Source organism: Emydura macquarii, unplaced genomic scaffold (genome assembly GCF_026122565.2).
Source record: "Emydura macquarii macquarii isolate MOO-44397 ecotype Brisbane River unplaced genomic scaffold, CSIRO-AGI_Emac_v2 contig_1363, whole genome shotgun sequence".
NCBI classification, from domain to species: domain Eukaryota; kingdom Metazoa; phylum Chordata; order Testudines; family Chelidae; genus Emydura; species Emydura macquarii.
In genome coordinates this window covers 8,816,274-8,840,942 of record NW_027131500.1, presented here as the reverse complement: position 1 = coordinate 8,840,942, position 24,669 = coordinate 8,816,274, and the positions used below count along the sequence as shown (strand labels likewise).

Genomic DNA, 24,669 nt, shown 5'->3' with positions numbered 1-24,669 from the left:
AAAGCTGTTTCGTGCAGGTACCAGGAGTTTTGGTCCTCGGGATCAGATGCTCAGACAAATCAGTTACCATCTCTTAGAGAGACAATGAGAAATTTTATGGAAAGCTGAGACTTTAAAAGAAGACTTACAATCCTGAGTCCTTGCAAACCAAACAAAGATGAATACAGGTCATATGGTGAGTTGAAGCACTCCAGGAAGTACAAATGGATAATATACCTCTTTTCAAGTAGTATCTAGAACAAGTGCAGGGGCAGTAGTTGCCCTGCATTGCCTCTGGGTTGGTTGGGAGACCTGCAGATAACTTTGTGTGGAGTTGAACACTCGACCAGTGTCAGGCTTTTTTGTTGGGAGTAAAAGGGCTTCCGATAGCTATGATTAAATGAAGTCAATGGACGTTCTCTAGAGGAGATACATTATAGAGCTGTGCAAGAATTTCAGGAACAGCATTGTCCCATTCCCAGTCTCAGTAACCCATGGAAAGGCCAAACATGAATGAAATCATCCATCATTTACTTCAAACCAGAGTATTACAACCCACCCTTCATTCTATTTCTAGCCTCAGAAAATTGGGGACAAGCAGAGCAGGAGCCTGTCTGAAACATCTGAAGTTCCTAAAGCATCCCATTTTACCATCTTCAGACAATTCTTATGTTTTGCAGATGTTTTCTCCTTATTTCAATTACCATCTGACCTCATATGTGCTTTCAAGGTCCCTCCATCAAGAATCATGGTAGCAGTAATATTGGCTTTAGGGAAGCAGGAAATTCATTTATTTCTTCCTGAACAATTTTTTTGATGAGGGTTCTGCATAGAGAGAAAGCTGAAGGAAACACATGTGATATTGTTCCTGGATTATCTTGAATTTGAAAGAAACACATGATGCCAGAGAAGTCAATGACAGTATTCATCCTTTGGTCAGGTCTATCAGGTACAAGATCTCATTTCAGAAAAATGTTAACAGAAGATGAAAATGGCCATAATGGAAAACAAAAATCCATTTCTGTTGGAGCCCGTTGAGAATTCTGGTATCATATATAGGCATGTTTCCGTGAACCAGAGTTCATATGATATCTGTGCAGTAATTCCAGGTATTTCCTTCACATCTTATCCATTGGTAGAGACTTTGCACCACTGTACAGTCACTACTCCCACAACTGGTGAATACAAAGAATAAGAGGTTTTTTTAAAAGAGATCTTCCCAAGTCATTTCAGGGATGAATACCAGAAAGAGAGAGCATTCACCAGATGGAACATGATTCACTGAAGTTTGGAATACTGCCCCTTCGATGGATAATCAACCTCCCCTAGTTCTGACAGTCACTATGTCTGATGGGGTTTTCATAATAACTGGGAAGAACATGATGAACCATACCCCAGAGAGATTCTTCTTGGTGTAGCAAAGAAGTTTCCTGTTTCTATGTGTGTTGCCCACCCACGAAGAGATGAACACCAAGACTTGTATGGCAGAAGTTGGAATAGCAGAATGGTTCTTACACCCAGAAATATCTCACTCTTTTTGGAAATCAGTTTGGTGGGCTGCTAACTGATCTTGCATCTAGAAACAGTAAATAAAATACTTGGTGGCCTCGTTGTGTTAGGACCTGGGATGTGAGGTGGTGAATGACTGATAATTGGGCAAATGAAATTGAAAATTGGGCAAAGTCCCTGCTGTATGTCTTCCCATCTTTTCCACTGCTCCTCAGGATATCACAAAAGATAGGAATGAGAAAATAGCAGTGATTCTCTTTATGCCTTTTTGTCTGAGGAGGCTGTAGCCCTCAGGCCTGATTAACTTAGCTTTGGATCTTTGTCCATCTTTCTCACAGAGGAGGTCTGCTATTGCAAGAACAGTCAATCTGCAACCTGACAGGTTTAAAATGAATTCTTGAATGAAGTGATTGTTTCTTTCATGGACCCCAGAGAACTTATGCTACTGGCTGGTGAAAAGCCCATCGTTTAACTACCATAATAAACCAGTGAAACACAGCTTGGAGTTCTTCCAGGAGGGCTTTAATGTGGTAGTGTAAAGGTCCAAACAAAAGGTCAAATTTCTGTGATATAACGTTCTTAGCATTTACAAGAAAAGGAAGTTTAGCACAAATCCCGACATCAAATGCTTCCTTAGGTCATCAACTTTATTGCAACTCCACAAGGTCATAGAGTATGACCTAGGGAACTCATTTTGCGCTTTGCAGCACTACTCACATTGAACTCCTGCAGAAAGCTTCTTTATACTTGCTGTCCATTAGTATGGAGATAGGAGCCATCGGGAAGCCCAATCAGATGAGTTAGGGGGGTTTATTTGAAATTGAGCTTTTTCTAATGAGAGCCAGTATTATACGTTTAGTTCTGGCAGGTAGTCCGTTCAACAGTCATGATGTTCATTCCCTAAGCAAAAATTCAATAAATAGTCCTCCTTCAATTAAGCATCAAAGTCAGGACCTGATGAGAACTGACAATCTTAGGGCAGAGTAGTCATGTCTCCAGTATTGAAATCTGCTAGACAGCACGTGGCTATCAATACATAAGTTCACCAAATTCTGCAGATTGGTTATCCAATCTTAACCAGTGCCATTTTTTCTTCCTTTTGGCAGAAATTTCTCCATGTCTTAGCACCCAGAAGAAGATGGATGAGATTTTATGGATGAAATATTTAGTGATAATTTTGGATGTTCTTGGTTAAAGGATGATGTTGCTTCCCCCTAAAACCACAGTGTTCTGAAAATCCCATTGTTATGGATCTGTGTACCTTAGCATGAGAGGAATAGGAAAATTTCAGTGCTTACCTGAAAATTTCTTTCTTCGCATAATAGGATCCACAGATCCAGCCAACCCTAAAGACCAATGGATCATCCAGAATAGAGACAAAAATTGACATAGAAGGATTTGGATTTGTAGTCATTAGGTAGGATTTACTTTTGCCCTGCAGTAGAAGAAATTGTTGTTGTGCTTTTTACCTAATGGATATTTAATACAATCTGCAAGTTAGGAAGGTAGATTTGAATTTTGCTGGCTGTGGAGGTTTTCTGAACTGGAGGGAAATTTTGGACATGAGGCATTCCCCTGCTGTTAATGACTGACAGGTCTGGTTTTGCCCCCTTGCTGGAAGCAGATTTAAGTACCCATTGTCACAGATCTGTGGACCATACTACTCAAAGAGAGAAGAAATTTTCAAGTAAGCATGGATGAATTTTCCTATTAACTGGGTTTAAGCAAACCATTGTTTCATCTTATTCCACATAGTGATTTTCTGTATAATAATAGATGATGTTTCTTAAGGTACCTAACATGCAGATGTGTCTCACATGCAATCCAAATGGATGGCTTTTTTAGTTTTTTAGTATAAAGCATACATTTTTTATTGTGCCTTAACTCCCAAGAAACAATTAAAATTGGAGCTGCATACTCTAGTTTTATTTCAAATTACACATACAAACCTACGTTAAAGATATTACTAAGCTTGCAAATCAAGTACTCAAAAGTTAGGATATGCCAGAATTATAATTGCCTGATCTTGAGGGAGCATCCACTGTTACTCTTTGGGGATAGTACATGCAGTCTTGTCAGCAGTAGGAGGTGGGAAAAGCTCAAGCATGCTTAGTGAGGATGGGTCCTTTAGAGATTAAAGCAGCTAAAATCGAAGTAATGTCTATTTAACGTGCAAACTGCATTTTTTTTTTTTCAAAGGCTAATAACTGGGCCAAATATAGGTGGATTTTTGTGGTGATGGCTCAAGGCATGTCCCTGACACAATGACTACAACCCCTGTGAAATTTCAAGTCCCTGCTCAAAAGCGTTGGGGTGCTAGAGTGCTTAGAGAAAGCTGCTAGAATGTTTAAATATGGGCAAAACAACATATTTCCCCCTAACCTCGTTCTCTGAAATGGCTGAAATTCTCCCCACCCCAGCACCCCCAAAATTTGGAAGGAGAAATAAACTCAATATGTAAAATGCCAGCACAACCTGTTTAAAGTGTGTGAAAGTTATAAATACTTGAAGATGGAATTTTATAATGAAAAGTGCCAGGGAACCTTAACAATACATGGTGCTAACAGTCCTGCATATAATACTGCACAGCAGAATGTATCCAAGACCAAAACAACGGGACTTTGACATTTCATACCCTTAAGAAAGCTGTGCACACACTGCATTAATTGAAGTAGAAGTTTTACTGCTTGCAACTTTTCTCTTTGTGATTGTCAGTGAGGTAAAGACGTTCTCCTTTAAAGATATTCTCATTAAAAAGACATATATGATAGAATAGCCTAAATCCATATCTGTCCTCCTTTTGGTAGAGGATTCACGTGGCTAAGTTAATTCTAATACATATATTTATTTTACATTGTATTTGGTTTGAAACTTAAATCAAAAAAATATTCTATTAGGATATACTGTGAATAAATAATACTCTTAAGAAAAACTCCCTGTCTATATTATTTACTAATTTTTATTTTATGTTAGAGCCGTTATGGCAGAGATGTTCATTCTGCTGATCAGATTATATGCCAGGATAATAAACCAGGATAATTAACTGTGTTGGCCCTTGGAAAGGATGGTACTCAACATGTTGTTCTTCTATTTGTCATTTTATTATATAACCAATGGAAATCTTAGTTACAAAATAGATGGTTTTGTTAGGATTTTATTTATGCTAGTTTTTTATCCCCCCACCCCCGCCTCCTCCCATTTACCTATATATGACTGTTTAGTTATGGGGGAGGGGGTGGGAGAATTGAATAGGTTGATGATTGGTAGATTAAAGTATATGTGTGAATGTTTGTGACATAAGGTGGTGAATTAGGTTAATGGTCTCTTACATAATAATAGATCCGGTACTTGTGTGTCTCAGAGGCAGAGTGCACAGCACCAAATACCTTAGTTCTCTGCTGCTGTGTAACTAAGTGCTGCGCTGTACTGACCATGGCAATTGCTCCGCACTTCTTAAAATATGACTTTGGTTAGCAAGTTATCCTTTTTAAAGCTGTAAACTGAGTTTGACTATTTTGCTGGTAACAAAAAAAATAAATATATATATATATATATATATATAGTGGTGCAACTTAAAATAAGACTTTCCATCAAAGCAACCAGTGTGTGTGTGTGTGTGTGTCTTATCAATTGACGATAGAGCAGCAAATTATCATAGGATTATCATCAGTAGTCTTTAAATTAGATGTTTAATTATGTTGCCTCTTTTTATTTATTGTTGCTCTTCCTCCTGGTTCTTCTAGGGCTTCTCCCCTCTCTCCTCCTTTTTGATTACATTATAGTCCTCTCATGGCATGTCCTCTGGCTATGCATCTATATATTTTTAATTAAGGGGAACCGACATCAGGGATAACTTAAAAAAAAATGCTTCCTGCTGATTTAAATTTCTTTTGAGTAATCTGAAATAAAAACCAAGATTTTCTTTTCATATTGATCTTGGAAAAAAATTAAACTTTCAGGCCATTTTGATCTTGTTTACCTTCATTAAAAATTGTACTTCAGAAGTATCAAAGTTGCTTATCATTTGCCAAACACAAATTATTTTTGTACAAAAAATTAAGAAAACACTTCCTTCAATATATTGTGAAGCACTGTGTAAAATTCCACTTTCATAATTAAATATATTTTGATAAATTATGAAAAATACTGTTGAATAAAGTATTGATGCTAACTTGAGAAGGGATATGCCGTAAGGAGGAGTTCACCTCCTTCTACCTGCTCCTTAACATTTTGGAACTGAGAGCATGACAGTCAGCCCTTTGGATGGTTGTCTTGGAAGAGGGCATAGATTTTTTTTTTTTTTTTTTAATCCTATAGATTTTGGAGGGAGGAGAGGTTTTTCATCATTCCTAGACTGTTAAAGGTAGGAAAGAACCTGTCTTAGTAGAAAGATAGGAGTTTGGTGAAGAAGCCATCCTCTCTATAGCAATCTGGTGAAGAACAGGCCTTTATTAGGTCAGAGTCATTGTAATTGATATGAAACTTATCACATCGACATCCAATGCCAATGCCAGATTTTGTGAGGAAACTGCATAAATGTTTAACTGCATAACAGCTTCAGAACAAGCCTCCATAAAGATATAGATTCTTTGTGGCTGCTAACCAGAGATGGACAATCTTTAAACTGAGTACATAGAGTGAATATAATATGTTCTAAACAGCAGTTAACTTTCCAGTCAGTCCCACCATAGCTAAGGAGATTCCACGGGTAGACTTAATGCCAAAGCTTACTTTCTTCGTGTATGTGGTGATTTGCTTAATTACATTATTGTACTAATTACATATGATATTGTTTAATTAAATAAGCTTTTAGTAATTACAGTTGGTATCTGTGTCCTTTGAAACCAAGCATTAGAGACTTTGTTTCATTTCACATGATGCCTAGAGAAAAATCAGTTTTTGTAATATGGTGTAGGATAATAATTCCATGAACTACACAAAAAATTGTTTCATTATGCAAACAGCTCTCTATATGTTTTACTGAGACCTAAGTTTATGAGAATCAAGTGAATTATAGTGATCAAACTTGAAGAAGAAGGCTAGACTCTTGACCACATGTCCCTCTAAAGCTTTATTGTTGCAAGATTCCAAAAGAGGGGAAAATATAGCTGTTTAAAAATATAATTAGCCATGTATTGTCAGATCTCCACATGATCAGACCTCCAGGGCCTTGTGTGTAGCAGGATAATATATAAGCATTTTCCAATACCAGTCCAGCTGCACCATGCCACTAACAGTAGAAGAGTGTACATAGAGCCAGTGATATAGATACACTCCAAATGTAGATTATTCCCCTGCTGGGGGAAAGAGACGGTGGCACAGGCATAGGTATTTGTGAGTGAATTTATATGTGTATATAACACAAACAGGGGGATTGAGCTATAGACAGAATATAGATTCTAAAAATAAAATGTTATAGCACAGCACTTTCAGAGCTCTGTATTCAAGTTCTCCATTAGATCTTTTAGCTTATTTCCATCTGCTGTATGCAAGACTTCCCAGTCTTAATCTATCCACTCTCATCATGTTCTTTCTTTTGTTCTATTTGTTATTGGGCAAATGGATTGTTATTCTCCCATGTCAGATGTTCAGTAGCACAAAAAGAAACCCCGTACATTCATTGAACCTTTACTTACTTACTGCCCGTGACGCCAGTGGCGCATAGGGCAGCAACAAAGTCCTTCTACTTCTGCCGGTCGCGGGCCAGAGCGCCTATTGTTCCCCAGGTGTGGTGGTGGTCTTTTAATTCTTGTTCTTCCGTTCGGCGCCAGGTTGTCTTTGGTCTTCCTCTCTTTCTCTTCCCGTCTGGTTTCCAGTGGAGTACAATTTTGATAATGGATCCATCCTCTCTTCGTAGCATATGACCTATCCATCGCCAGCGTCTTTTCATAATTATAGTGGCCATGTCTTCTTGTTTGCACTGAGACAGTAGATCTTCGTTGGAAATTTTATTTGGCCAAAATATCCTGATTATTCTTCTGAGATTCTTGGTATGGAATGTGGACAGCTTAGTAAGATCCCGTTGTGTCATGCACCAGCATTCTGCTCCGTAGAGAAGCACTGGGAGAACACAGCTGTTATATAGTTTCAGCTTGGTGCGCACACTGTACTTCGAGGATTTCCAGATGTTGTTCATGCTGATGAAGGCATTCTGTGCTTTACTCAGTCTATTCTGAATGTCTTGCTTACCTCCGCCATCTGGGGTGATGATGCTGCCCAAGTATACAAATCTGTCAGTAAAAGGAAGATCGTTGTTATTGATCTTGATGGGAGTTTGTGTTGTGGTGTTCAAGGTCATGACTTCTGACTTCTTCATCATGTTGCTAAACTTGTGTTCTGACATGGTATTTTCCCATGACAAGCCTGCTGAGGAAATAATACTGAGCATAAAGGTTCAACTCAAGGGACTCGTATGAATTGAACCTTTATGCTCAGTATTATTTCCTCAGCAGGCTTGTCATGGGAAAATACCATGTCAGAACACAAGTTTAGCAACATGATGATAAACATAATTTAAAATTCAGTGTAGACAAGGATTGTTATGTTTAACAAATCAAATCAGCATCAAATAAAATGTATTAATATAGCCTCTTAGCCTTAGGCAATAAAGCGTATAAAGTAAATGAATGTTAACACTAAGATTAATCTTCATCCAAAATCAGTTACACTTTTAAAATCACCCAATCGCAAAACAATGTATAATAATAAAATGAAAATAAAATATAAAAACAATCTGATAGCTTTCTTTGACAAGGTAACAAGTCTTGTGGATGGGGGGAAGTGGTATATGTGGTATATCTTGACTTTAGTAAGGCTTTTGATACTACCTTGCATGATCTTCTCATAAACAAACTAGGGAAATAAAACCTAAATGGAGCTATATAAGGTGGGTGCATAACTGGTTGGAAAACCATTCCCAGAGAGTAGTTATCAATGGTTCACAGTCAAGTTGGAAGGGTATATCGAGTGAGGTCCTTCAGGGATCAGTTTTGAGTTCGGTTCTGTTCAATATCTTAATCAATGAGTTAGATAATGGCATAGAGAGTACATGTATAACATTTGCAGATGATACCAAGCTGGGAGTGGTGGCAAGTGTTTTGGAGGATAGGGTTAAAATTCAAAATGATCTGGACAAACTGGAGAAATGGTCTGAAATAAATAGGATTAAATTCAATAAGGACAAATGCAAAGTATTCTAGTTAGGAAGGAACAATAGTTGCATGCGTACAAAATGGGAAATGACTCCCTAGGAAAGAGTACTGCAGAAAGGGATCTGGGGGTCATAGTGATCACCAGCTAAATATGAGTCAACAATGTCACGCTGTTGTAAAAAAAAGCAAACATCATTCTGGGATGTATTAGCAGGAGTATTGTAAACAAGACACGAGAAGTAATTCTTCCACTCTGCTCCATGCTCATGAGGCCTCAACAGGAGTATTGTATCCAGTTCTGAATGCCACATTTCAGGAAAGATGTGGACAAATTGGAGAAAGTTCAGAGAAGAACAACAAAAATGATTAAAGGTCTAGAAAACATGACCTATGAGGGAAGATGGAAAAAACTGGGTTTGTTTAGTCTGGAGAATAGAAGACTGAGAGAGGGGACATGATAACAGTTTTCAAGTACATAAAAGGTTGTTACAAGGAGGAGGGGGAAAATGGTTCTACTTAACCTCTGAGGATAGGACAAGAAGCAATGTGTTTTAATTGCTGCAAGGGTGGTTGGACATTAGGAAAAGCTTGCTAACTGTCAGTTAGCAAGTTAGTTAAGCACTGGAATAAATTGTCTATGGTGGTTGTGGAATCTCCATCATTGGAGATTTTTAAGAGCAGGTTAGTCAGGAATGGTCTAGATACTACTTGGTCCTGCCATAAGTGCAGGGGACTGAGTTAGATGTTCTCTCAAGGTTCATTCCAGTCCTACGATTTGAAAATTCAATGAAAATAACCAGGATTAAAAAATGCATTATTTCATCTAGGTCATAAAGAGCCTTTTTTCTTATTTTTCTTATTTTTCCAGAGAACCAGATGAATAGGATAACAGTCCATGTAATCGAGACATTTTCACTATATAACGACAATGCTGGTTTTTGAGCTGATGTGGTAAAAGGCATATGAGCTAAGAAAGAGGGTAACCATTTATTTCTCAGGTAATAGTTCAGGTTTCAAAAAAGTAAATAGTGAGGTAAATCTTTGACTTGGCCATACCTTCATGGGCAAAGACTCTCAATCCGGACAAATGTCTCTCTGTGTCAGCACTACCTCGCTTCCAGATAAACAGTCTGCATAGTTTGAAACCAGAGAGCTGTAAAGGCCCTCCTTTTGTTCAAAATATCCAAATATTTCTCATAGTTATGAATATTCTTTAAATGGGAAAGGAAACATACTAATTGTACAGGCAACTGCCATATCCACTTATTTGCAAATATCTTCTGCTTTAAACTTGATTTCACATTATAATCTACAGGGGAGCCAGGTCAACTTTTGAGAAGCCCAAGGAATGGAGAGAACAATGGGCTTACAAAAGCTGCCATGTTTAACGTCATGTCAACTAGCCACGGATTGACTGAAGGGTTAACCACAACCAGCTGACATAGGTTTATACATGGTGGTTCTTGTCTATGCTGAGTGTTTTTACTTGATGGTAATTAACACTATGTAGCATTCCAGTGTTGACAAGCCCAGAGGGAGGTAGAAATGGGTTGCCTTCTCCCTCTCTGTGCATGGCTCTGTAGCCTTTTGATCAGTGTGTCAGTAAACTCAGAGGGTGACTTCGAAAGCTGAGCCTTGTAAATTAAGAACGTAGCAATTGCCAGCCTGGATCACAGGAAGGTACAAAAATCCCAGAGAAGGCAACTGTCCTATAATTTAATCCTAGAAAGGTTTTATCCTAATCTCTAATGGTTAGCTCCCTACTTTCTTTATACAGGTAGAATGAACTGAGTTGCCATGCCATGAAAAACAGCTAATATAAGAAACTTAGGTGGGAGGTTGTTATACCCCTTTTGCATTTTGGAGGTCAAAACCTTTTCAAAACTAACTAACATCTTTGGGAACACAGTTAGAAGAGCAATATAAAGCAGGAAAACGCCATCTTGGAGTCCATGGTTAAAGTGCTGTGTGACAAAAGGTGAAAATATAATGTGCAGAGTAGCATGAGAAAAATCAAAGCTTAGTGTGAAAAAGCAGCATTTTTGCTGAATTCAACAGAATCCAAAATACAAAACTTTTGTGATAAGACAGCAAATATTTATTGGGTCAATACCTCTGAAAAATACCTTATTTCAAGGGCCATCATTCATTTTTGTCCTAAAATTACCACCATTCCACGCACAGTTTGTGTCCCCTTATTTGTATTGTTGTAAATTTTTTACATCAGAAATAAAGAATCATACAACTGATGCTATGGAAAGAGTTATTTACATGAAAATGAATGAATTTTAGGTTATTTGAACTATTCTCCATGAATATTTTTTTTGTAATTCCTAAATTGGGATCTTTGCACAAATTGTATTCCACATCTGGGCACTGGCAGATGAAGAGATATGATTGAGATTCCTGTGCTTCCATGAGCTTTAATGAATGTAACCAGCACTTTGAAAAAGTTTGTTCCTTGGAGACTGAAGGGCAATGGTGGGGCTGGAAGTAAGGGAAACTCGGATGGGGTGGGAAGTGTTAGTCATTGCAGCATAGGCTTCAGTTTTACTAAATAGCCAGGGTGATACTATCCTTTATTAAATCATGGAAAACATGTTAAACCAAACTGACTGAAATGATCTGTTTGGAGACTGTTCATCTCCACCCCAAATCACCTTTCTGTTTTATAAAATATTTTTATGTAACTATCATTTACACGTGGATTACTTATAAACTTATAAAATATTTTCTATATATAAATTGGAATGCTAAATTTACTTGGTCATATATAGTTAACAACAAAAAATGATGTATCATAATAGCAGTCCTCAAACCCACTTCTAGATTATTTTAAACCCATGTGGAGCATCAGGTGAAAGGATGGGGATGTTAAGACTCCACAGCATAAAATGGCTGTTGGTTATTTGCAAAAGTTCATGGATCTTTGCCTCTCTTTTGAGATAACAGTAACCCAGGCAATGTTTTCTGACTTGCAGAAAGTCTTGCAGTCACAAATTTAGGATTTTAGTGCTGTCAACAGAATATCTGAAAAATGCTGTTTGGGGATTTTAATTGGATATTTTGTGAAGGATAGTGCAACTCTTGAAAATAAGTGCAGTTTTGTTTTAACTGCTCTTCATAACAAAACGTGATAACTTAAAAATACAGCATGGGCACGTTTGAATTCAAAATTTGACTACAATACCAATGTGCTAGCCAATAAAAGGCTGTTGCGGGGAGATAATGATCAGATCTGACTGCAAAAAATGGTTGTGAATGAAAAAATGTACTTTGTTGCAGCTATTGTGCTAGTTCTTTCCCCCTTTTAATCAGAGCATCAGAAAAGTGAGCAATACAAAGTAGTTATCACTAGGTGGCATGATAAATCACAAACCTTTTGAAATTGGAATTCAGCTTAAAAACGCAACTAATTTATGAAGGGATACCTGTTTGATAAATCACCTCTTCATATAATTTTAGAAGCAAATTAGTTATTTTTCATGTCTAAATGACACTTTGAATATGCTTCACTAATGCAAATGCTAAGTTATTAAGGCCTACTTTTTCAAAAATGTTCATTAATTTTTGGTTCTCCACTAAGTCTGAGCTTTTGAGCTACTACAACTCCTGTAGAAGTCAATATGAGGTCCTTAATACCTCTGAAAATCAGGCCCTGTACATTTAAAGTTGAGCATCCAAAATTAGTGGACCCATTTTTGAAAACATAGGTCTAACTGACTACAGTCCATATAGATAAGATTGTGTACAACAAAAGATAACCACGTTTCTTTTTCTGCTTGAAATAAAAAACAATTTCTTAAGCAAGAGAGATCATGATACCAGATTTCTTAAGAATTAAAACACTAAAATATAGATGAAAAGGTTACTCATAAGATATTCAGTATTAAATTTATAATTATAATTGCTTTTCTCTCTCTTAAGTTGGGGGAAACTCTTAACTTGACCATAATACCTATTATATATCTTTCTTCTTTTGATACTCAAGAGTTGTAAAAATGGAAAATATCCATGAGGCAACCAATTTGTCACTTTGTCGCTTCAGGGCTGTACCCTACACTATAATTTTTTCCGCTACTGCTTTGTGAGTTGTTGTTTCTGAGCAATGATTTGAGTAGTAACTCAATTGATATGTTCTAATGCTCAGATTGTTGTAGGGGCTTTGTGAATGTTACATCTGGTGGAAGTCTATAATAATTATTTTCAGCTGCTGACATCAGAAGGGACAATAGCTATTGTGGTGGATATATATTTCTGAATACTGACTTTATTATTTTCATGAATTTATGGTAATATTAAGGTGCCATACCTATAATGCTAGAAACTGAAGTAATCCATCCACAGAACAGAGACTGTACTGCATTAGGAATGCCAATTTCTCCATGTTGCCAATACACTATCTGTTTTCTGGAGGGGAAACACATGCACCTGTGCACACACCTAACAGAGTGAGAAATTAACTCTTATTTCCATGATCATTCAATTTCTGTGTCTGTTAAGGATGATCACTCAGCAGTACTGGTTGTTATTGTCTGATGTGAAGAACCTCTGCCAGAAACTGAGATCATCCATTCATGTCACACAGATCACCCACAGTAGTGGAAGATTCTACTTGTTTTGCTTTTTAGACAAAATGTTCCAGGTGGACTAGTGGAGAAGAAAGCCTAGAGAGAAAGTGACTAGAAACATGTTAGTTGCACTGTATCACTGGGAGAAAAACTAACAAAACAGATATGATCACTCCCCCTTTACCTTCTCCCCCTACCCCAAAAGGATTGCCTTACTTGTGGAGAGAGGTGGGATATTGGTAATCTCATGACAAATTTAAATTGCTACTGCTGTGCCTGAAGAGTCACTGATCTTCCTGTATCTGTCTGTGTTCACGTGGAGTAAGAAAGGTTCCATATAAAAACACTCTAATCTATTCTGTCTAGTGTTGCCTGTAATGATTTTTAAGTTCAATGTGAAATTAGTTGTGTTAAAATCAGTTTAAACTGTAGGGAAAATTTACTCTATGCTGTTACTTGGAATTAATCTGTACCTGCTATTTATTTAGTCTACCACTGGATGTCACCACTGTTCCACATAAATGCAGCCAGGAAAAAGATTTCTCTAATAATGGGAGAGAAAGGAGGAGGGAGAATCCATTTGGCACTTTAACTATCAGAAATTGTTTAATGTAACCCTTCTCAGAAAAATTAACACATTTCAGCTCACTGGCAATTCATAACATAAGTTTGAAGCCATTAGACACACATACTCGAATTGGCAAACGCAGAATTGTGAGAGAGCAGACCGAACGTATTGATTATTGTAGACTCTGAGTGTTACTCACAGTCTTGTTGGTAATGATTCACCACACCAATGATCCAAGAAATAAGATCAGGTCTCTGGAAATGGCTAGGCGTAAGATCCTTTTAGGTGTAAAGATGCTGTCGTATTATAGCATACATATATCACACTAACTGTTAGATCTACAGGGATTAGGTTGGATTTGTAGCATGTCTACGCCTTCCTTGGTTTTATGTCAATATGATAGGTGTGTTAATATAGTGGAGCACAAAATGCTGTTAAATTGCTCACAGATGTTTCATGATGTTCGGCTTTTGTAATCAGATTTTTAAGAATTTTTTTAAAGCTATTAGAGGAACAGAATACTACTTACTATTAGATTTGTTTTCCTCTTGAAAATTGTACTTTCAGGAAGGAAGAAACAAGCAGAAAATTTGTTTTTTAGCTTTAAAATAAGGCTGTCACTCCCATTTTCATGTGATTTCTATGGCTCTTTTGGGAGCAGGATGCAATTTCTAAAACCTTATTAATTATCAATATCTTTCCCTATTTGAAGAACACAAGTTACGTTATAACAGTGCTTAAACTTTGGACTGCCAACGTTTGTCTTTACAATCTATATAAGATCTCACATGGCAAATATATAGATATTTTCCATTACCTTTAAATTGAATTTTTGAATGGATTTCAGCTGCCATTCTGCCTTGGAACATAATACGTTACAGTGCATGTTAATGGGGTGGTAGAAATACTTCCAAATAAGTGTAACTAAAACTCCGAACTTGACTCAGATAAATGTATATTTAAAACAGAACACAGTTCAGATACTTAACCTGCCTTTAGTAAATGTGTAGTGGAAAAACTTGCCTCTAACAAATAACTTAAAAGGGACACAATAGCTAAATGTGTAGCCTGCACACTATAGTACATATATAGCCAACTCCTCATACCACAGTGGTACCATCTGCTCCAAACTGGAGTACTCCTATTTGAAACCAGTCAAAATTTTTGTGATAGAGACTTTGGGTGAAAAACCAGTGGTTTGAATGTAATTAACTGAAAGTCTGTCCATAGATACTTGCATGTTCTTTGCTAATAGTAAGAAGAGATTGTCTATTACTCTTTCTATCTCCAGCCATAAAAATAGCAAAGATACACAATATACACTCTAATCCATATTTTTAAAGAGCTCTTCTGATTTCAGAAGTGTTCTATTTCAAGCTCATTTGAGAAGAGTAGAGGCCTCATCAGGGATAATCTTAATAGATTTTGCAGTCAAATTATAAACTGGCTTCTGGAATGTGAGACTAATATGGATCCATCATATTTCAACTTTGCTTTAGTGAGATCTAGAATACCACTTGATCACATCTCCTTACAACAGCAAAACTCTGCCCTCCTTTTGTACAAAGGAGTATAGTCTAGGCAAATGCCTATAGGCATCCATAACACTCCAACTTTTTGCATGTCTGCTTGCCTTCTGAATTTTGTTTTTGAAACATCAATGGCATGATGAATGTGGTTTTGTTTACCAAGCAGATGCAGGATTATTTATAGGTAATCTCTGGTACTGCGTAGGAGAAAATATAAACATGTGGAATAGTGTGTGAGCTAGCTCTTTCTTTGTTTTTTCTATAACACAACAAAACACAAGTTAGAGATGTTGGAAAACAAGGTCATAATTTCTTCTGTTTACCAGAGATTCCTGTAGCTAACAGTTGAATTAATTTTCAACATGACAATGATTAACAATAGGCTCCCCCAATTTTCTGTAGCGGGGATTGGTGGTATTCATACTACTAGGGAAGTTGTGACAGCTCCTTCACTGGAGATTTTCAAAAGGAGGCTGGATAGCCAGCTGTGTTGGATGGTTTAAACACAACAAATCCTGCATCTTGGCAGGGGGTTAGACTAGAGGACCCTTGCAGTCCCTTCAAACCCTCTGATTCTATGATATCTGGAAAAGGAGTGTCAGGGCCAGGCTGTGAGTGGCTCCTGCGTACCCATCAATTGCCAAGTTGCAATCAGGAGACAAGTAGTGGGATTGAGCCGGAAGTTAGGGTCAGGCACCAAGTTGCAGGTGGGAGACAAGTAGCACAGTTGGATTCGAGCCAGGTCAGGATACCAGGGAGTAAGGGTCAGGCACCAGGTGACAAACAGTGGCCACGTAGCAGAGGCAGGGACAAAACAGGATTGGAAGTGAAAGTCTAGGGTCCACAGCAAGGCAAGTTCTAGAGCAGAAGCAAGCAGGTGGTCTGTTACTCACATAGCTCCCCATGATAGCTTACTGATTTATATACCAGCATGAGCCATGGGAGTGGTCACCACTCAGGCCCTGCTGAGCAGTACTTCCTGCAATGTCTCACTTCACAGGATCCCTCTGTGGAAACCCAGCCTATGCTTCCAGTGGTGATTCGGAAGCGTCAGCAGCCCTAGATCCCCCATGGTCCCAGATTCCAATCCTGCAGGTTCTTACAGGGAATGAGCAGTAAGATGATAAAATATGCAGCTGACCCAACTTGCTTAGGTTGGTGGAAACTAAACAAATTCAGAGGGATCTAATGCAGTTAAGTGAATGGGCAGCACAATGGCAAATGGAATTCACTACTGAGAAATGTGACATAATACATATGGGAAGGAATATTTTGAACTACTCATACATATTGCTGGTTTCTAATGACTTGTCTCTACAATGATTTATTGCATAATAAGCCATGGTGTGAAGCTATAACACACTGACTGGCTATGTGAACCTTGTTACTGTGCACTAAAAGTGCTGTAGTGCACTTTGATGTACTGCGTCACCCTATATCTCATACGCTCTATTCTAGTAGAAATAGAAGGGTTTTAGAGATATGGACAGTCTGCAAAGATTGGAACTGTTTAGTTTGGTGAGGGAACATAAGGCATAAAAAATAATAAAGGGCAAAGTTGTGGTAAATCCTATTTTCCTTTTTAACCATAGAAAACAAAGGGGACATTGAATGAAATTAAAAGGCAGCACATTTCAAACAGATAAAAGAAAATACTTTTACATAGCACACAACATCTGGAACTCATTGCCACAAGATGTTAAAGCCCAAAAGCTTAGTAGGATTTTTAAAATATTTAAACCCTTTTATATAGATAATGAGAACATCCAGAGTTACATTAGATGGAATATAAACCCACATGTTTCAGGACATAAAGACTAAAGGGATTAGAAATTTTTTTCTGAAGAGAGTATTCCAAAATTGTCCACTAGGGGGCTCCTTGCACTTTATTTTGCAGCTTTTTGTGTGACCTATGTCACAAGTATACACGAGATGGATATTCTGTTGTTATTTTGTGTGTCACCTGCTATGTTCCTAGCTGAGTTTCTACTCATCTGTGAGGAAATAGCAATCATTTAAAGGTTAATCTGCTCAGAATTCTGAATATCACTTTTGTATTATGGTGGTGCCTGGTAGCAACATCATAGATAGTTCTAAAGTGGCCATCAGTTCTTGGATTTTTTCCTCCTAAAAGTAGATGATCTATCAGTGTGAAGTTTCATACTGTTCATTTTTGTGCTCTTTGATTTTTATGTGCAGTTCATCTTTGGTCTCATTTTATAAATTTTAAGAGGAAGTCTTTGAAATTGAGTTGTGGCTGAAGTTTGTCTTCATTGACTTATCTGTTAAAAATGTATATCTACACAGAATTTGGCAGCAAGATGCATCTTCAGTAGATCTGGTGCAACACATGGTGCTTTTTTTGTTTTTGTTTTTGGGGAAAAAATAGATATCAAGGCACTTTTAGCCTTCATTCATCATAGCTGAAAGTTTATGCTCCAGTGATTGCAAATTAATAAAATCTTTTCTGTTGTAAAGATAAAGTATTCTCCATTAGCAGCTATGCTTTTTTTGTCAAATTTTTTATTACAGAGCAGAAGGTTTTATATGCAGCAGTGGCAAATGAGCATGTGTGTGCAGCTGCTGCACTTCCATCACTTGATTACTATGTGCTTAAAAATGAACTTCGATATGAAAGGACTGATAAACTGGAGCTTTGAAACACAGTGGAAAACAATCCACCTAATGTTCATAATAGTAATTTTCAAGATCGTGCAGATTTTGTATCCTAAACACAAAGGGAAACATTTACAGACTATTCTTTTTACTGTAAGAACATGATTTACAGGAACATTAAAAAAACTGGTTGCTGCTTTTTATCACTTAGTAATATAAATGTGTGATGCAGGTGGTCAGACATCATAATGGTCTCTCCTGACCTTTAAATCCTATGGATCTATGAAATAGTAAAGCTATATTTTGTTTTTGATATCTTGCTTATCTGTTATTGAAGCAAGCCTTAAGTAAAACTTCTTTCAAACACATTATTAAGAGAAACGTTGACAAATTTACAGTAACAAAATAAAATCTTTTACAGGTGCAAGTATTGGCATTATGATGAGAATCTACTCACCTCCAGTGTTGTCATTGTCTTCCATAACGAAGGATGGTCCACACTCATGAGGACAGTTCACAGTGTAATAAAAAGGACACCAAGGAAATACTTGGCTGAAATTGTGCTGATTGATGATTTCAGTAACAAAGGTAATGCATTGAATATTAACACTGCATCTGTAGAAAAGGGGGGGGGGGGAGGAATATTAAAATAATTTTAAAAATTAGCTTTGTGGATTTATCAGTCCATTATGTGGATTGTACTTCACTGTAGAAGAAAAATAAGATGGTATTTATACAGTCATTTTAATCTTTCTGTAAAACACATGCCACATCTCAATGGATAGTAATGAAGAGGAAGACACTGGTCTCTATGCACACAGCTCTGCTCATTGCATAGAATTTGTGGCAGGTTTTTCCCAGTTTGGTTAGCACATAGTGGAGGTCTGGGTTACTTAGCACATCTCGTCATTAGGAATTTTGAAAAGGATAATCTGTTTAGAGATAAATTGAAACAGCGCCCAGCACTATGCTCTATCAGTAAGTGTCAAACCAATTATCTTGAAGTACTTACCTAACTTGGTATTTTCACTGCTTCTCTTCTTTTAATGGAGGAGTTAGTGCTAAATATGACTTGAGAGGTGACATCATCTTACCCTCACAGGGAAATCCTGTCTTAAATCTTAGTATAGTCTAAATTTGACTAAAAGTACTCAATAAAGCATATTAATTTTTTCATCAGCTTAATAGCATTTTTGGGAGCCACCTATGATTGTTTTAAATAATACTGCATTTATCATTGCTTATATTTCATTGAAAGAAAAACTATTAAGTTTTTACTCTCACATTTTTACATGAAATATTTTCTTTATTTCATGGTGACATATGGGCTCCAGCTGCATGTCATCAAAGCTTTGATGTTTGTAGACTTTCCTGCCCACACTCGTCATCCCTGTTCTTCCTTCCTTGTTCATCATCCAAGATGGGAATGTATACGCTGTGTGTACATATGTATGATTTTAAGTATATTATATGCATTATAAAACACATGCACACTCTCTCTCTCACTCACTGTTTTCCCAGTATTGAAATCTTCAGGTCTAATGCAAATTGGCAATGTAAAGTAAAGCTGACTTGAGAAGAGAATAGTGAGAAGTGGCATATTAGATGTACTATGTATAAATAAGATAATTAATTTTATATAGAGGTCAGTCCAATGTCTGTTTTTAAATTTAAAACTGATCAAAGAAAATACTTTGTTTTATTCTGTTTAATTAATCTGTAGGACTCACTGCCACAAAACATTACTGAGGCAAAATTCCTAGTAAGAGTCAGAAAAAGATTAGACATTTGCATGAATAAAAATATTTGCCTCTACCGGAAGGATAATCTTGTGGTTATGGCACTGGACTTGGATTCAGGAGTTTTGGGTTCAGTTATGGGCTCTACCTTTTCCTTTCTGAGCTTAGGTGAATTGTTAAGTTCTTTGTGTCTCAGTTCTTCATCTGCAAATGGAGATAACAATACTTCTCTATGTCACAGGGTTGTAATGCAGCTAAATCCAGAAATGCTGGGGGTGGAGGAGCGGCATTCAGATGCTATAGGGATGAGGGGCAAAACGAGCGTTCAGACAGATAAATTAGATAAAATAAACATTTATAAGATGCATAAACCCGAGATTTTAAAGAAATTTCCTCTGTAGGCAAGTTGTTGTATACATGATTATTATGGGATCTTTGCATGTTTTCTGAAGCATCTGGTACTAGTAGCTGTGAGAATCAGGATTACCTTTGATCTGCTTTTGGTATGGCAGTTCCTATGCAGAGCTAGTATTGTCAAAACTTGACGCAATAGCATTTCTATGTAGTCTGTCCCTTGGATTGATATATAGCAAGGTCTAGGCACTTCTGATCATAGGTGTGAGCTGTTCATGGAGTCTGGGATCTGCTGCCCCATGCCTTCTTCTTTTCCTTTGAATAGTTGAATTTGGAGACGTGGAGGGCATCTGGCTGTGTGGGGACTCAGTGCTGATATGGCTCTCCTTTTGTATTCTTAAACAATCTGGCACACAGTAGCCTTGTCATCTTCCTGTCCCAGTCTCACAGGGGTATATTGGTAAAACCTTCCTCCAGGGCATCCTACTTAAGTGAAATGGAGGTGCTTCACCAGCTGGGTGGCCCGTCAAAATATGTCACTGACAAAGTCTCCTATACAAGCGATTCTGGACACTTAGCCTTCTCATCTGTCAAAGTTCACTGGGCAGTGATATTGGCTTTTCACCCACCAATACAAAGCAGATCGGTGTTTTCTCACGAGATGGCGACTAGATTCCTCAAGGGGCTGGAAAAGCTTTTCCCCCTCCAAATTAGAGAGCCTGTTCCCCAATGGGATACAAACCTTGTTCTCTTCCGGGTCACTGCTCTGTCTTTCGAACTGTTGGCTTCCTGCTCACTCATGCACTTGTCCTGGAAGGTGGATTTTCTAGTAGCATTTTCTAGTAGCCATTTCGCCACTCCATGCAACTTTTCGTGGCAGTTGCTGACAGAATGAAGGGCAAACCAGTCTCCTCACAGTGAATATCATCTTGGATTACAGCTTGCATTTGAGCCTGTTATAACCAAGGTGGAGTCACGCCTGCAGTGTCCCTATCTGCTCATTCCACAAGGCCCAGGCGTGTTCAGCGGCTTTCCTGGCGCATTTGCCTGTTCAAGACATGTAGAGCCGCTACATGGTCATCCATACATACCTTTATGTCCCACTATGCCATCACACAACAAACTCGGGACAATGCAGGATTTGGCAGAGCAGTACTACAATCCTCACGCCCACCTAAATTAGAATGGACATGAGCAAGCACTCAAAGAAGAAAGAACAGTTACTCACCTCATAACTGTTGTTTTTCAAGATATGTTGCTCATGTCCATTCCACAACGCACTCCGTCCCCTCTGTCGGAGTTCTGGTAAGAAGGAACTGAGAGGGAGGGGGGCAGGCAGCGCCCTATATACAAGCGCATATGCGTGCTGCTGCAGAGGGTACTAGAACTGGCCCTATGGATACTGCTAGGGGGGAAAAGTTTCTGGCACCAGTGCATGTAGCATGCACACACACCTAAATCAGAATGGACATGAGCAACACATCTCAAAGAATAACCGTTAAGAGGTAAGTAACAGTTCTTTTTATATGGCATTTCCTAGGTATTTTAGGGGTGGGAGGAAACAAACCAACCAAAACATAATCTGACACCATTTGGCTAGATATCAGCAGAGTGCTATATCCCAAGCATTTTATGAGGCCCATCTCTGGGAACCTTAGGAGCTGTGGATTTCCTGCTTTCAGACTAGAAGAACAGGGCTCCTTACAAGGTACATGGGAGCTACTATATATCATGTGGGCTTCTGAGGGGCCCTAGTCTCATCCCATGAACACTTTGTAAAGTGTGCCTATAAATCTCTCAGGTATACATGTAGAGCTCTGCCATCTTTAGCTGCATGCTTCACGTGCTATCATTGTTAGTGATTTACTGCATGTGCATATAGTACAATTTTCAAAGGCTCATTTAAATCAAAATTAATTTAGTTTTGGATTGAACTGAAAACAATAGCTAAAGATGTTAATGTTAGAACGTTCTCTTTTTCCCCACCTGGAATTAGTTAAATGCAGCTAGTACAACGTTGCCTGAAAAACTTGAGTCTCAACTAGGGGCTTTGTGCTATATTAGCTGCACTGATATCTTAGTTAAGTGAAGAGTGGAGCTCTGATTCCTCACATGAGAGCACATTGAGTAGCTTTCACAAAATTCTCCCATCTTCCCAGAGTTGAGGTTAAGGTGCTGTTCTTGCTGTTGGCATTGCTCCTAAATGCCAGATTAAAAATTATAAAAGGTCATGAATGCACCCATCAGTGAACATTTTTATTTTTGAATAGTTATTCTCTTCTAGTTACTGGGACGAAATGGAACTCTTTATGCTTCTTTCATATTTTCAAAACAATTCTTTATAATAATCTGTTGGAAGTAGTTTACTTGTTGAATGACACTTTTCTCTCTTCCCCCTTCATTCTCTCACAATGTTTTTTGGTTGTAGAGAATTTCCAGAGTGGGTTTTCTTTGTTAATTTGTTTTGTCAGACGTACAGGAGATTAGCAATGACAGAAATTCAGTGCCAAGTTAGTAAAAGCATCACAACTCTAATTATCTTAATGGAAAAGTGTGCATTAATAGGCTTTTAAAATCCAAAACACAGGGAATGCAAACGTTTTTATAGCAATGTCAACTTGGCCACATTGTGCATACAGTATGTCAATAAGGTGTATTTTATGTGTGTATGTAATAGAATATATCCTGTCCTTTGTTTCTTATTGATATAGCTCAATATATTTGTCTTATGTTGCCAAATGTCACACGTAGGGAAGGTACAACTGATCTTTAATATTGCTTTCGGAAAACAGGGTTACTTACCAGTAACTGCTGTTCTTCAAGTGCTTGTTCATGTCCATCCCATTCTAGGTGTGTGCACACCTCCGTTCATGGTTACCGGAACTTTTTTCCCCTTAGTAGATCCCGTAGGGCCAGCTTTGGCACCCCCTGGACCTCCACACACATGCCCCGGTCCATGAGGCGCTGCTGGCCCTATGCCCCCTCAGTTCCTTCTTTCCGCCTTCGCTTGCTTCGCAAGTGCTTCATTCCCATTCTTTGAACTGTTATCGTTGTTGTTTGTGTTAGTTAGATTAAGTAAGAACTGTTAATAGTGGTAGTTAGTACCTAGGGCCAGTCCCGGCTGGGACTTAACCGAGACCGGGGTATGCCCCAGTCACCGGGCTTCAAGCCGTGTGCCTCCTGCGGGAAAGCTTTCCAACTCAGCGACCCCCACGACAGCTGCCTGAAGTGCTTGTGGGAAGCCCATCGCAGGGAGAAGTGCAAGATCTGCAAGGCTTTCAAACCATGGACTCAGAAGGACAGAGAAATCCGCTTGAAAGTCTTGCTCATGGAGGCAGCGCTTTGTCCGGCCTCCGAGCCGACTCGCTCCGTCTTGGTACCAAGTGTGGGGTCAGTGCAGAGCACACTGTCAGCACCTGCCACGACTTGGCACTACGCATCATCTCCGGTACTGAAGAAGAAGCAGAAGCAGAAGCAGCGCCTTGAATGCGGTCACTCCCCCGCACCGTCCAAGCAGGTGGGGTCGAGCACCAAACTGCACCGGGGCCAGACCACAGGATCAGGGAGCCGCCCCCGACTCCTGGCAGGGGAGGAGTCCCTCTGCACCTGCTGGTGCCATCTATATCAGAGGCCTTTCAGGCAGCAAGAGTCCTGTTGGCTTTGCCTACGCCCCGGCCTCCACTGAGAGAGAAGGGGCCTGTGTTGGAGGGGAAGCCTGCACTGGGACCCCCTGAATGGCTCAGGAGATCCCTAGTTTGGGAAGGAAGATCTCCAGCTGGCTGGTTGCCTAGGGTGAAGCAGTGCCACTCCCCTAGAAACCATTCCAAGTCACGATCATCAAGCCAACCTGCACCGAGACGAGAGATGGAGTCACCCTCCCGACGCCAGTCTCAATCCCCTGCACCGGGGATATCAGACTAAATTTTTAGAGTGCTTGCTTATGTCCATTCCATTATACGTGTGTGCACGCCACCATGCATGGCTACCGGAACTTTTTTCCCCTTAGCAGATCCCATAGGGTCAGCTCCAGCACCCCCTGGAGTCCCGCGCACATGGGGGTAGAGCAGAAATGCCCCTAGAAGGCATCCCAGGTCGCGGTTGCTGGACCAACCTCCATTGAGGCAGAGAGTGAAGTCGCCTGCCCGACACCGGTCTTGACCCCCCCAGCACCGGGTGAGGTCCATCCCACCGCTCTGGCAACGAATTGTTCGCCCGCAAGGACGCAGCGCTGATCCTGGTTACTGGAGTCAGTCTCGGTACTGAGGAATTCGCCCGGCGGTGCAGAACCCGGTAGCCGGAGATAGGCTTGGCACCGTGGAGTTTGCCACCCATCCCCCACCCCGCATCGAGGCAGTGCTGAACCTCGGATGCCAGAGACAGACTCGGCACCAAGGAGTACCCCCCCCCACACCGAGGCAAGCCTGGATGCCAAAGACAGCCTCGGCATTGAGGTTTCGCCCCGGTACCGAGGCTGCCCCCCCCACCCCGCCGGATGAAGCATGCTTCCGAGCCCTGGTTGATTCTAGGGCACACTGGGAACTGCTCAAGAGGTGGCCTCCACCTAGGGGCTGGAGGCGAAGGAGCAAAATGGGCATCAGACAACCTTTAATATGCTACTGAGGGGGCATTCAACATAGTGAGGGTCTCATGGCA

The 24,669-nt window shown here is 39.3% G+C and overlaps 1 protein-coding gene across 3 annotated transcripts in view; it reads left to right on the top strand.

Annotated features, from left to right (window-relative positions):
- Positions 1-24,669, top strand: part of GALNT7 (polypeptide N-acetylgalactosaminyltransferase 7) — a 116,291-nt gene that overhangs the window by 48,867 nt on the left and 42,755 nt on the right. For all 3 annotated transcript variants that reach the window (XM_067551725.1, XM_067551726.1, XM_067551728.1), the window contains exon 3: positions 18,345-18,511. In XM_067551725.1, the coding sequence (XP_067407826.1) occupies positions 18,345-18,511 (167 nt within the window). The remainder of the gene's footprint in view (positions 1-18,344; positions 18,512-24,669) is intronic.